Here is a 13,931-nt window from a genome sequence, read left to right on the forward strand (position 1 = left end):
CCTCCCCAGGGCGGTGCCTCCGTTCTGTTGAACCACAAACCACTTCCCCCCCCTCCGGCCCCACCCAGGAACCCCAAAATCGCCCGGATCCGCCCCAAAACCCGGCCCCACCCCCCCATTCCCCTGGGGCACCCCAAAAACTCTCCCGGACCCCCCCAAATTCCGGCCCCGCCCTCGCAGCGCCCCGAACCGACCCGACCCGGCCGCAGGAGCAGGTGGGGATGGAATTTGGGGGGTCCGGGGGGGTCTTGGGGGGGTCTGGGGGGGTCCTGAGTGGTTCTGGGGGGTCCAGGGTGGTCTTGAGGGGGTTTTTGGGCGGTTCTGGGGGGGTCCTGGGGGGGTCTCGAGGGGTTTTGGGGGGGGTCCTGGGGAGGTTTTGGGTGGTTCTGGGTGGGTCCTGCGGGGGTTCTGAGGGGTCTTGGGGGGTTTTTGGGGGGGTCTTGAGGGGTCCTGGGGGGTCTTGGGTGGTCTTGGGGAGTGCTGGAGGGGTCCCGGATGGTTCTGGGGGGGTTTGGGGGGTCCTGGGGGGGTCCTGGGGGGGTCTCGAGGTCGGAGGGAGAGCGCGGGAACCCCCGAGGGTCCCCCCAGAGCCCCATCCCAGTGCTCCCAGTGCTCCCAGTGCTCCCAGTTTCCCGGGATAACACCAATCCCAGTGCTCCCAGTTGATCCCAGTTCATTCCCAGTCCCCTCCCAGTCCCTCCCAGTTCATTCCCAGTCCTTCCCAGTTCATTCCCAGTCCCTCCCAGTTCATTCCAGTTCATTCCAGTCCCTCCCAGTACCGGAACTGGGGCTCAGGAAGCGCCGCTCCGTTATCGGGGCGTGCAGAACTCGGGGGTGGGCGGAATTTGGGGGGGTCCGGGGGGGGCTTTGGGGTCCCCAACCCCCCAAAATTGTCATAAAGGAGACCCCCGGGACCCCCCAGTCCCAAACTGGGACCCCCCAAACCCCAAACTGGGACCCCCAGAGCCCCCAGACCACTCCCAGTGTCCCCAAACTGGGACCCCCAATCCTCAAACTGGGACCCCCAGACCCCTCCCAGCCCCCCCAAAAACTCCCCCCCAAAGGGACCCTCAGCACTTGGGGGACCCCCCAGCCCCACTTTGGGGGGGGTCTCCGGTGCTGACCCCTCCCCAAATTCCCTCCCCAGTTTTGGGGTCCCACCATGAGCAGCTCCCTGGACCTGGACCGAGCCCCCACCCTGGACGAGCTCCTGAGGGGCTGCGTCGATGCCTTCGGTGGGGGGACCCCCAAATTTGGGGGGTCCTGGGGGTGACACCCCGATTTTGGGGGGTCTGGGGGAGGGACAACAAAATTTGGGGGGTCTGGGGGGGAACACCCCGATTTTGGGGGGTCTGAGGGGGGGGAGGACACCGCAAATTTGGGGGTGCCAGGGGTTTCGGGGCCCCTCGAATTTGGGGGGGGGGGGTTTCTTGTGTTTGTGGGGGTTTGGGGGGAATTTGGGGGGGCCTGGAGGGGGATTTGGGGGTTTGGGAGGATTTGTGGGATTTTGGGGGGAAAAAATTGGGAGGATTTGGGGGGTTCAGACCTCTGAGGTCTCCCTAAAATCTGTGAAACCCCAGAGAGGAGGAATCGAAATTTTGGGGGGATATTGGGGGTCTCTAGGAGGGGTTTTGGGGGGATATTGGGGGTCTCAGGGAAGGTTTTTGGGGGGATATTGGGGGTTTCAAGGAGGGTTTTGGGGGGGTCTCTCTCGGTATTTTTGGGGTGACCCCCTCGCCCCCTCCCCAGACGCTCAGGGGAAGGTTCGGGACCCCCAACTCGTGCGGCTCTTCCTGGCCACGCACCCCTGGTACCTCCCCCAGGCCGAGGTGGCCTCAAAGCTGCTGACCCTGTATCCTTGGGGACCCCCCGAAACCCCCCCAAAACCCCCCGGGACCCCCAAAACCCCCCGGGACCCCCAAATCCCCCGGGATCCCCCAAAACTCCCTGGGATCCCCCTCAAAACCCTGCCTCAGGTCAAGGGGGGGGCTGGAAAAATGCCGAGGTTTTCTCCATGGGGACCCCCCCAAAAAACCCCCTGGGACCCCCCAGGACACCCCAAAATCCCCTGAGACCCCCCAGAGAACACCCCAAATTCCCAGCCCCCCCCCCCCCCCCAAAATCCCTTCCATTGATCCCTTGGGACCCCCTGAACTTTTGGGGACGCCCCCAACACTCCAGACCCTCCCTCCCCCAAATCCCCCCAAATCCCCCCAAAATCCCAGGGCCCCCCCAAACCCCCAGGGCCCCCCCAAACCCCCAGGGCCCCCCCAAACCCCGCGCAGGCTCCTTGACCCCCCCCCCAGGCTGCAGGAGTCGGGGGGCTCGGCCGAGGGTCCCTCCCTGCGCCTCAAAATCGGACACTTGGTGCGGTGAGTGACCCCAAAACTGCCCCGGGACCCCAAAACTGACCCCGGGGACCCCAAAATCTGCCCTGGGACCCCAAAACTGATCCCGGACCCCAAAATCTTCCCCCGGGGACCTCAAAAGTGACCCTGGGGCCCCAAAACCTTCCTGGGACACCAAAACCCCCCAGACCCCAAAACCGCCCCCGGGACCCCAAAACCGCCCCTGGGGTCCCCAGATCCCCTTAGGGACCTCTGAATCCCTTTTGGGGACCCCCAGACCCCTTTAGGGACCCCCCAAATCTCCAGGGACCCCCCCCAAACCCTTCCCGGGGACCCCTTGGGGACCCCCCCGAGTTTCGGGGTCCCCTCTGAGCCCCCCATTTCCCCCCTTTTCCCAGGTACTGGGTCCGGGCGTTCCTGCGGGAGCTCTCGGGGGACCCCCAAGTTTTGGGGCGGCTGCGGGAATTGGGGGCGGCGCTGGGGGGGGACCCCCAAAAACCCCTCCTGGGGCTGGAGAGCCTGTAGGTGAAATGGGGGGGGGGGTCACGGGGTTTTGGGGGGGCTCGGGGGGATTTTGGGGGGTCCAGGGGGTGAAATTGGGGGGGTGACGGTGTTGGGGGGGTGACGGTGTTGGGGGGGTCTAGGGGGATTTTGGGGGTAAAATGGGGGGGTCCAAAGGGGATTTGGGGGGGTCTGGTGGGTGAAAGGGGGGTGGGTCTGGTGGGTCACGGGGTTTTGGGGGGGGGCTCATAGATTTTGGGGGGGTCTAGGGGGTGAAATGAGAGGGGCTCGGGGGGATTTGGGGGTGGTCCAGGGGTTGGAATGGGGGGGGGGGTCAAGGGGTTGGGGGCCCAGAGATTTGGGGGGGTCACAGGGGGTTAAATGGGGGGGTCACGGGGGGATTTGGGGGGGGCTCGGGGAGGGAAATTTGGGATGGGGGGGGCACAATGACATGGGAGGGGACATGGGGGGGACACGGGGGTATTTGAGGGGGTCTGGGGGGGGTCGCGGGATTTTGGGGGGTCCAGGGGTTGAAATGGGGGGGTCATGGGGTTGGGGGGGGCTCGGGGAGGGAAATTTGGGGCGGGGGGTGGCACAATGACACGGGGGCGACCTGGGGGGGGGGGGCACACAGGGGGACACTTGGTGGGGGGGTCTCAGCCACGTCCCCCCCTCACACAGCCCCGAGGAAGGGGACGCCGAGGCCGAAGGTGACGATGACGAGGCCGGAGGTGACAATGGGGGGGGTCCCCATGGGCGGGGGTCCCCCCGGGGGGGGAGGGGTCGTGGCCCCCCCCCGCGCGCGGTTCTCGATGCTCCTGGAGCCGCTGGAGCCGCCGGAGCTGGCGCTGCTGCTGACACACCTGGAGCACCGCGGGTACGGGGCCATCAGGGTGAGTGACACGGGGACACGGGGACACGGGGGACAGTGGGGACAGTGGGGACAGTGGGGACAGTGGGGACAGTGGGGACATTGGAGACAAGGGGGACATGGGGACATGGGGACAGTGGGGACATTGGGGACAGTGGGGACACACCTGGAGCACCGCGGGTACGGGGCCATCAGGGTGAGTGACACGGGGACACGGGGACAGTGGGGACAGTGGGGACATTGGGGACATTGGGGACAATGGGGACAGTGGGGACAGTGGGGACTGTGGGGACAGTGGGGACATGGGGGACATTGGGGACATGGGGACATTGGGGACAGTGGGGACAATGGGGACATTGGGGACATGGGGACAGTGGGAACATTGGGACAGTTGGGACATTGGGGACAGTGGGGACATTGGAGACAAGGGGGACATGGGGACATTGGGGATAGTGGGGACAGTGGGGACATTGGGGACGCACCTGGGGACACCTGCAGGACACCTGTTCCCAATCTCCCCGATGTCCCCCATGTCCCCACTGTCTCCCATGTCTCCAATGTCCTCAAGTGTCCCTGATGTACCCAATGTCCCCAATGTCCCCAAATGTCCCCTGATGTCCCCAATCCCCAAATGTTCCCCAATGTCCCCGCTGTCCTCCAATGTCCCCAATCCCCAAATGTCCCTGCTGTCCCGCTGTCCCCACTGTCCCCAATGCCTCGATGTCCCCAATGTCCTGACATCCCCAATATCCCCATGTCCCAAATCCTCCCACTGTCCCCAATCCCCCAATGTCCCCGCTGTCCCCAATATCCCGCCATGTCCCCCCTGTCCCCAATGTCCCCAATCTTCTCGATGTCCCCAGTCCCCCAGTGTCCCCCCTGTCACCCATGTCCCCAATGTCCCCAGTGTCCCCTCTGTCCCCAATGTCCCCACTATCCCCCACTGTCCCCGCTGTCCCCCATGTCCGCAATGTCCCCCATGTCCACAATGTCCCCCAAATATCCCTGCGGTCCTGCTGTCCCCAATGTCCCCAATCCCCCACTATCCCCAAATGTCCCCGCTGTCCCCGATGTCCCCAATCCCCCCAATGTCCCCAATCCCCCACTATCCCTGCTGTCCCTAATGTCCCCAATCTCCCTGACGTCCGCAATGTCCCCGCTGTCCCCAGCTCCGGGACATCCGCGTGTTCGCGCGCTCCGCGGGCACCTCGAGCTCTCCCTCGCTCCGCCGCCTGGTGGCGCTGTCCAACGGCCTCTCGCGCTGGGTGCAGCTGCGCGTGCTGCGCCCCCTGGCGGCGCCGCAGAGAGCGGCAGCGCTGGGGCAGTGCCTGCGCCTGGGCCAGGTGAGACATGGGAGTGACCCCTGACCCCCGGGAGTGACCCCTGAGTCCCGGGAATGACCCCCTGACCCTCAGAACTGACCCATAGCAATGACCCCCTGACCCCTGGGAATGATCTCTGACCCATAGCAATGACCCCTGACCGCTGGAAATTACCCCTGACCCACAGCCCTGGGGCAGTGCCTGCACCTGGCACAGGGGAGAGAGCTGAGAATGACCCCTGACCCCTGGGACTGACCCCCTGACCCCCGGAACTGACCCCTGAACTGACCTCTAGACCTGAACTGAGCCCTTGACCCACAGCCCTGGGGCAGTGCCCACACCTGGCCTAGGTGTGACCCTAACCCATAAACCCAAACTGACCCCTGACCCCCTGAACTGACCCCAGAAATGACCCCTGACCCATAACCATGACCCCCTGAACTGACCCCTGGCAATGACCCCCAGACCCCCTGAACTGACCCCTGAACTGACCTGTGAACTGACCCCTGACCCCTAGCAATGACCCCCAGAACCATTCCACACCCCCAACCCTGAGACCCCATAACCCCACCCATGAACCCCCTCAGCCCCGCCCCCTCCACAGAGCCCCGCCCCCTCAGCCACGCCCCCTCCCCCCCCAGAGCCTCCTGGAGCTCCGCAATTTCAATTCGCTCCTGGCCGTGGTCGGGGGGCTCGGCCACGGCTCCATCGCGCGCCTGCGCCGGACCCTGGCCCTGCTGGAGCCCCCCCTGGTCCAGGTGCGGGTCCGGGGGGTCCCCAAGGGGTCCTGGGGGGCGTTCTGTGGGTTTTGGGGGCGTCTTGGGGGGGTCCTGGGGGTGCTCTGGGGCTCCTGGGGTCCCCAAGGGGTCACACGGGGGGTACAAAGGGGTTCTGTGGTGTCTGGTGGGGTCCTGGGGCTCACGGGGGTGTTGAGAGGCATTTTGGGGAGGTATTGGGGGGGTCCCCAAGGGGTCACGAGGGGTCCCAAGGGGGCATTTGTGGGTTCTGGGGTGTCCTGGGGACGTCCTGAGGGGGTCCTGAGGTGAATTTGGGGGGTATTGGGGGGTCCTGGAGGGGTCCTGGGGGTTCTGGTGGGGTTCCCAAGGGGGCACACGGGGACCCAAGGGGGCATTTGTGGGTTTTGGGGTGTTCTGGAGGTGCTGGGGGGTCCCCAAGGGGTCACACGGGGGGTACAAAGGAGTTCTGGGGGCATTTGTGGCTTCTGGGGTGTCCTGGAGGGGTCCTGGGGGTGTTGAGGGGCATTTGGGGTGTCCTGGGGGTGTCCTGGAGGTCCTGGGAGTGTTGAGGAGAATTTGGGGGGTATTTGGGGGTCCTGGGGGGGTATTTGGGGGGGTCCTGGGGGTATCACAGGGGACACAGAAATGTCCGGGAGGATCCTTGTAGGATTTTGGGGTGACACAAAAGTGACATCACCCCCAGCTCTGCTCATTTCTAAAACATCTCCCCTTGTCCGCGTGTCCCCGCTCTGTGTCCGTGTGTCCCTGCTCTGTGTCCGTGTGTCCTTTGTCCCCCACCCCCGCACCCCAAATTTCCGCCCCCCAGCTGTGGGCACAGCTGGCCGAGGCCGTTGGGTCTGGGGGCAATTACCGCCGGTACCGGGCGCTGCTGGGGGGCGCGGGGGGCTCGGGCGGGTTCCGGGTCCCGGCGCTCGGGGTTCACCTGCGGGACCTGGTGGCGCTCGAGGCGGCGCTGCCCGACTGGGGGGGCCCGGGACGCCCCCACCCCAATAAACTGCGGGCCCGCTTCGCCCTGCAAGGGGCGCTGCTGGCGGGGCGGGAACAGGGACCCCCGGGGACCCCCCACCCGGATTTGCTGCGGCTCTTGGAGGTGAGACCCCCAAAATAACCCCAAAATCACTCCTGAGACCCTCAAAATAACCCCAAAATCACCCCAACCCCCTCCTGGGACCCCCCGGGATCCCTCACCTTGACCTGCTCCCCTCAAACCCCCCCAAAACCCCCTGAATCCCAAAACCTGCCTAAATCCAAAAATCCCCTGAACCCCAAAAATCCCCTGAACCCCAAAACCCCCCTGAACTCCCCTTCCCCTCCCAAACCTGCTCCCCCCACACATCCCCAACTTCCCCAATCCCCCCCCAAAGGCCTCTGAGCCGCGACCCCCCCATCCCAAAACCCCCCGAAAATCCCCCCAAATCCCCCCGAGCCCCCCAAATTCACCAAAATCCCCAAAATCCTCCCAAAATTCCCCCAAATCCCCCCTAATTCCCCCTGAGCCCCGCCTGCAGTTCCGGCTCCGTCCCGCAGGTGTCGCTGGCGCTCGGGCCCAGCGAGGAGCAGCTGCACCAGATGTCGCTGCAGCGCGAGCCCCGCGAGAGCGCCCCCGTGAGGCCGGGGCGGGAACAGCGGGAGGGAATAACGGGGGAATAACGGGGGAATAACGGGGAACGGGGCGGGAATAACGGGGAATGGGGGGGAGCTAACGGGGAATGGGAAATAACGGGGAGAACAACGGGGGAACGGGGGGAGAATAACAGGGAGAACAACGGGGAATGGGGCGGGAATAACGGGGCGGGAATAACAGGGGGAGAATAACGGGGAACGGGGTGGGAATAACGGGGGGAGAATAACGGGGCAGGAATACCGGGGAACCGGGGAATAATGGGGAATGGGGAGGGGGATAACGGGGAACAGGGGGGGAGCAACAGGGAATGGGGCGGGAATAACGGGAACGGGGGGAATGAAGGAAATGGGGGAATAACGGGGAACGGGGCAGGGGAACGGGCACAAGGGGGCAAACGGGCACGGGGGGGACACCGGGGTCGAGAAGGGAATGGGGGGGGGGGTGGGGGGAATGGGAGGGGAGTCAGGAACGGGGTGGGGGGCAAGTGTGGAAAAGGGGGCCCAAGTGTGCAAGAGGGGATGGGGGACAACAGGGTGTGGAAGGCGGAAACGAGCGTAAAATGGGCGTGAAATGGGTGTGGAATGAGTGTGAAACGGGTGTGGAATGAGTGTGAAATGGGTGGTGGGATGAGTGTGAAACGGGTGTGGAATGGGTGTGGAGTGAGGTTTGAAATGGGTGCGAAATTGGTGTGAAACGGGTGTGAGAGGGGTGTGAAATGAGTGTGGAATGGGCGTGAAATGGGTGTGGAATGAGTGTCGAATGGGTGCGAAATGGTGTTTGAAACAGGTGTGAAATGGGTGTGAAACGGGCGTGAAACCGGTGTGAAATGGAGTTTGAAATAAGTGTGGAACGGTTCTGAAACGGGTGTGAAATGGGTGTGGAATGGGTGTGGGATGGGCGTGGCAAGTAAGAAAAAGAGTGGGGCCGAGTGTGCAAAGGGGGCAAAGGGCGGCTGTGAGTGTGCAAGGGGGTTTGGGGGTTCTGCCCCCCCCCGACGCCCCCTCCCCTCCCCCCCCAGGCCGGGCCCCCCCCGGAGCTGCCCCCCGCCCTCCCCCCCGAGCGCTGGGTCCTGCCCGAGCCCCCCCCGGCCCGACCCCGAGGGGCTCCAGCCCCGCCTCGAGCAGCTCGTGGAGGTGAGGGGGGGTCCTGGGGGTCGTGGGGGGGTCCTGGGGGTGATTTTGGGGGGCCTGGGGGGGTTAGGAGGGATTTGGGGAGGGGGGAATTGGAGGAATTGAGGGGTTAGGGGGGTTTTGGGGAGGGGTCCCTGGAGGGAGTTTTGGGGTCCCGAGGGGGGGGGGGGTTGGGTGGGGAGGGGTCTCAGAGGGCTCCGAGGTGATTTTGGGGTTATTTTGGGGGGGGGGTCCTCAGTCCATTTTCCGGAATTTCGACGTGGACGGCGACGGGCGGATCTCGGTGGAGGAATTTGGGATCGTGCGGGAAAATTTCCCCCACCTGCCCCCGCTGGGGGAGCTGGACACGGACATGTGAGACCCCCAAAACCCTTAAACACCCCCAAACCCCCCGGGACCCCCCCAAAACAACCCCAGAATCCCCAAATCCCCCCTGAGCCCCCACCTGCCCCATCCTGGGGGAGCTGGACACCAAATTGTGAGACCCCCGAGACCCCCAAAACCCCCCCAGAACCCCCAAAACCCCACAGAGACCCCCAAAACACCCCCGGACACCCCTAAACCATTCAGTGACCCCCCCCCGGGGGTCCCCAAATCCTACAGTGACCCCCAAATCCACCCCAGGATCCCCAAATCCCCCCTGAGCCCCACCTGGGGGAGCTGGACACAGATATGTGAGACCCCCCCAAAACCCCCCGAGACCCCCAAATCCCCCGGGAACCCCAAAATCCCCCCGAGACCCCCAAAACCCCTCAGTAATGCCCCCAACCCCACAGTGACCCCCAAAACCCCCCCGGGACCCCCAAATTCCCAACATGGACACCCCCAACCCCGTTGGGATCCCCAAAACTCTCCCAAGACCCCCCAAACCCCCCCAGATCCACAAAACTCCTCAGTGACCCCCCCACCCCAAACCCCACAGTGAACCCCCCCAAACCCCCTCAGAATCCCCAAATCCCCCCTGAGCTCCCCCACCAGGGACCCCCAAAATGGGGACCCCTCCTTTGTGACCCCCCCCCCCTTTGTGCCCCCTCCCCAGGGACGGGGGGCTCAGCCGGGGGGAGGTCCTGGATTATTTCCTGCGCTGCAGCCAAGGACCCCCCCCGGGACCCCCCCACAATTTCCGGGGGCTGCGGGGGCTCCGTGCGGGCCCTGCGAGAGCTGCGGGAAACTGGTGAGTGCGGGGGGGGGGGTCCCCAAAATCCCACCAAAGACCCCCCAAAATATCCCCAAAACCCCACCAAAGACTCTCCAAAATATCCCCAAGACCCCCCCAAAACCCCGCCGAAGACCCCCCAAAATATCCCAAAGACCCCCCAAAATATCCCCAAAACCCCCCCCAAAATCCCACCAAAGACCCCCCAAAATATCCCCAAAACCCCCCCCCAAAACCCCGCCGAAGACCCCCCCAAAATATCCCCAAAGACCTCCCCAAAATCCACCAAAGACTCCCCAAAATATCCCCAAAACCCCACCAAAGACCCCCCAAAATATCCCCAAAGACCCCCCAAAATATCCCTAAAGACACCCCAAAATATCCCCAAAGACCCCCCCAAAACCCCACCAAAGACCCCCCAAAACCCCACCAAAGATCCCCCAAAATATCCCTGAAGACCCCCCCAAAATCCCACCAAAGACCCCCCAAAACCCCCCAAATCCCCCAAAGCCCCCCCCAAATCCCCCCTAAACCCCTCCAAACAACCCCAGATCCCCCAAAGCCCCCTCAGACCCCCCAAACCTCCCCAAAATCCCCCAAATCGCCCCAAAGCCCCTCAAAACCACCTCAGAGATCCCTCCAAAGCCCCCCCAGAACCCCCAAAATCCCCCCAAAGACCCCCAAATCCGCCCGTCCACGACTGAGCACAGCTGGGGGGGGGGGGGGGGATGTGGGGACCCCCTCCTTAATTGGGGGGACCCCCGAGTGGAAATTCGTGGGAGGGGTCTTGGACCCCCCCTGAACCTTCTCTCCCCTTCCCCTCCCCAGATTTGGGGTCTGCACAAGGATGGGATGGAGTGCAGCGGTGAGTGGGGGGTCCTGGGGGGGTCCTGGGGGGTTTTGGGGGGTCCTGGGGGTTTTGGGGGGGTCTGGGAGCTGGGAAGGGGGGACGGTTGGGTGTGCTGGGGGTTTTTGGGGGGATTTTGGGGGTTTTTGGGAGTTCTGGGTGCTGGGGGGTCTCTGGGTGTTGTGGGGGGATTTTGGGGGGTCTCTGTGTGTAATGGGGTTTTTTGGGGGGGGGTCTCGATGTGAGAGAGTTTTGGGGGGGTCTCTGGGTGCGAAGGGTTTTGGGGGGGGTCTCTGGGTTTTTGTGGGGGAGATTTGGGGGTCTATGGGTATGAGGGGGATTAGGGGGGGGGTCTCTGTGTTGATGGGGGATTTTAGGGGGGGGTCTCTGGGTGTGATTCAGTTTTTTGGGGGTGGTCTCTGGTTGTGAGGGGGTTTTGGGGAGGCGTTTGGGGGGATCCTGGGGGGTCTCTGGGTGCGATTCAGTTTTTGGGAGGGGTCTCTGGGTATGAGAGGGTTTTTGGGGTGGGGGTCTCTAGTTGTAATAGGGTTTTTGGGGGGGGTCTCGATGTGAGGGGTTTTTTGGGGGGGGGTCTCTGGGTTTTGTGGGGGGTTTTTATGGGGGTCTCTGGGTATGAGGTGGTTTTGGGGGGGTCTCTGGGTTTTTGTGGGGGTCTCTGGGTATGAGGCGGTTTTGGGGGTGGTCTCTGGGTGTGATGGGGTTTTCAGGGGGGGTCTTGATGTGAGGGGGTTTTGGGGGGGTTTTGGGAGGTTTTGGGGGGGGGTCTCTGTGTGTGATGGGGTTTCTGGGTAGGGTCTCGATGTGATGGGGTTTTGGGGGTGGTCTCGATTCGAGGAGATTTTGGGGGGGGGTCTCTCAGTCCGAGGGTCTCCCCCCGTGCCCCCCCCCCCCCCCAGGCTGCGGCCTGCGCTGTCACATCGCCTGTCGCGATCGGCTCCGCCCCGAGTGTCGCCGCCGGGCCCAAAGCGTCACCGCGGCCCCCCCGGACCCCCCAGGACCCCTCCCCAAATCGCGGCCCCCGCTCCTTCAGCCTCTCCCTGCCCTGGCCCCGCCGCGCCTCGCTGCGACCCTCAGGTGGGACCCCCAAAAATCGGGACCCCCCCCCTCCCCCAAAATGAGGGACCCCCCAAAAAGGAGGGGACCCTCAGGTGGGACCCCAAAAATCGGGACCTCCCCCCACAAAATGAGGGGACCATCAGGTGGGCGAGACCCCCAAAATGACCCCCCCCAAAAATGACCCCCCCCAGACCCTCCCGAGGAGAATGAGGAGGATGAGGATGGAGTGTTTGACACTCACCTGTGACAGGTGAGCCCCCTCCCCAAATTGGGGGTCCTGGTTGTTGGGGTCCCTTAAATTTGGGGGTTCAGACACCTGCCCCCCCCCAAATGCTGTTAAGGACCCTCAAATTTGGGGGGTTCAGATATCTGGGAACCCCCCAAAATTGGGGTTCTGGGTGTTGGGGACCCTCTAATTTGGGGGTTCAGACACCTGGAACCCCCCTCCCCAAATTGGGGGTCCTGGGCATTGGGGTCTCATATTTAAAACCCCCACCCCCAAATTTCCACAGGGTTTCTGAAGGCTCCGGACCCCCCTGACCCCCCCTGACCCCGAGGATTTTGGGGGGGGGTTTGGGGGTCCTGACCCCCCCCCCGGTATTTTGGGGGGGTTTTGGGGGGGCTCATTGTGGGAATAAACTCCGTGTCCGTGTGTCTGGCTGTGGGGTCTCTGTGGGGCAGGACCCCCCTGGGGGTCTCTCGGGGTCTCTGGGGGTCTCTGTGGGGTCTCTGTTGGGTCGGACCCCTCTGGGGTCTCTGGGGGGGTTTCTGGGGGGTCTTTGTGGGGTCTCTATGGGGCCAGGACCCCCCCCCAGAATCTCTCTCCGTGGGGCAGCCGGGGGGATTTGGGGTGGTGTTTTTGGGGGGGTTTGGGGGGATTTTTGGAGCTGTTTGGGGCGATATTTTTGGGGAATTGGGGCAATATTTTAGGGGGGGTTGGGTGATATTTTTGGGGGGGCTTGGGGTGACATTTTTGGGGGATTTGGGGGGATTTTTTTGGGCAGTCTGGCGGGATAATTTGGGGGGATTTGGGGTGATATTTTTGGGGGGGGGTTGGGTGACATTTTGGGGAGTTTGGAGCGATGTTTTGGGGGGTTTTGGGGCAATAGTTTGGGGGGTTCGGAGCGATTTTTTGGGGGGTTTTGGGGCATTTTTGGGGGGGTTTGGGTTGATAATTTGAAGGGGTTTGGATGACATTTTGGGGGGGTTAGGAGCGATTTTTTGGGGGGGTCGGTGTGATATTTTTTGGAGGGATTTGGGGTAATTTTTTTGGGGGGCTGGGGTGATTTTTTAGGAGGGCCGGGGTGATTTTTTGGGGGGGTTTTGGGGTGATATTTTTGGGGGTTTGGGGTAGTATTTTAGGAGGGCTTGGGGTGATATTTTGGGGATGTTTCGGGGGATGTTTTTAGGGGGTTTGGGGTGATATTTTGGGGGGGTTGGGGCGACATTTTTGGGGGGGTTTGGGATGATAATTTGGGGGGTTGGGGCAATATTTTAGGGGGGTTTGGGGTGATTTTTGGAGCGGTTTGGGGCGATATTTTTGGGGGCTTGGGGTGACATTTTTGGGGGGGATTTGGGGGGATTTTTCTGGGGAGTCTGGCGGGATAATTTGGGGGGATTTGGGGTGATATTTTTGGGGGGGATTTGGAAGGTGTTTTTGGGGGTTTGGGTGACATTTTGCGGAGTTTGGAGCGATTTTTTGGGGGGGTCGGTGTGATATTTTTTGGGGGATTTGGGGTAATTTTTTGCGGGGGGCTGGGGTGATTTTTTAGGAGGGCCGGGGTGATTTTTTAGGGGGTTTGGGGTAATATTTTAGGAGGGCTTGGGGTGATATTTTGGGGAGGTTTCGGGGATGTTTTCAGGGGGTTTGGGGTGATATTTGGGGGGGTTGGGGCGATGCTTTTGGGGGGGTTCGGGATGATAATTTGGGGGGGGGGTTGGGGCAATATTTTAGGGGGGTTTCGGGTGATTTTTTTCGGGGGGTTTGAGGTGATGTTTTTTTTGGGGGGGGGGGGTTCGGAGCCATGGCGGATCCACTACCGAAGGGCGGGGGGGGGGTGGATTTTTAGTGGGGGGGGGTCCACGCGGGGCTGTGGGATGTGGTGATGGTGGGGGGGGGGGGGTTGGGGTTGCGGGAAGGATGGATGTGGGGGGGGTGGGGGGGGGTTGCGGGCGCGCGCCGCTCCGGAGCCGTGCGCGTGCCCGGGGCGGGCGGGGGCTGCGGGAGCGGCGGGAGCGGCGGGAGCGGGGCCGGGACCGCCCGGGGCAGGTACCGGAGATTGGGGGGGAGGGGGGGA

General features: G+C 63.3%; 1 protein-coding gene across 1 annotated transcript; it reads left to right on the forward strand.

Moving 5' to 3' along the window:
* Nucleotides 1–90: 90 nt before the first annotated feature.
* Nucleotides 91–11,815, forward strand: LOC141727691 (RAS guanyl-releasing protein 2-like). The gene is given in 16 exon segments (XM_074533966.1): nucleotides 91–215; nucleotides 1,148–1,235; nucleotides 1,750–2,063; nucleotides 2,314–2,372; nucleotides 2,747–2,869; nucleotides 3,538–3,742; nucleotides 4,890–5,063; nucleotides 5,684–5,800; nucleotides 6,606–6,890; nucleotides 7,328–7,449; nucleotides 8,332–8,557; nucleotides 8,793–8,908; nucleotides 9,594–9,636; nucleotides 9,639–9,728; nucleotides 10,539–10,575; nucleotides 11,475–11,815. Coding segments are annotated over 15 exon segments (2,325 nt in total). The 5' UTR covers nucleotides 91–215; nucleotides 1,148–1,162.
* The last annotated feature ends 2,116 nt before the right edge of the window (nucleotides 11,816–13,931 follow it).

Source organism: Zonotrichia albicollis, unplaced genomic scaffold (assembly GCF_047830755.1).
Source record: "Zonotrichia albicollis isolate bZonAlb1 unplaced genomic scaffold, bZonAlb1.hap1 Scaffold_197, whole genome shotgun sequence".
Lineage (NCBI taxonomy): Eukaryota > Metazoa > Chordata > Aves > Passeriformes > Passerellidae > Zonotrichia > Zonotrichia albicollis.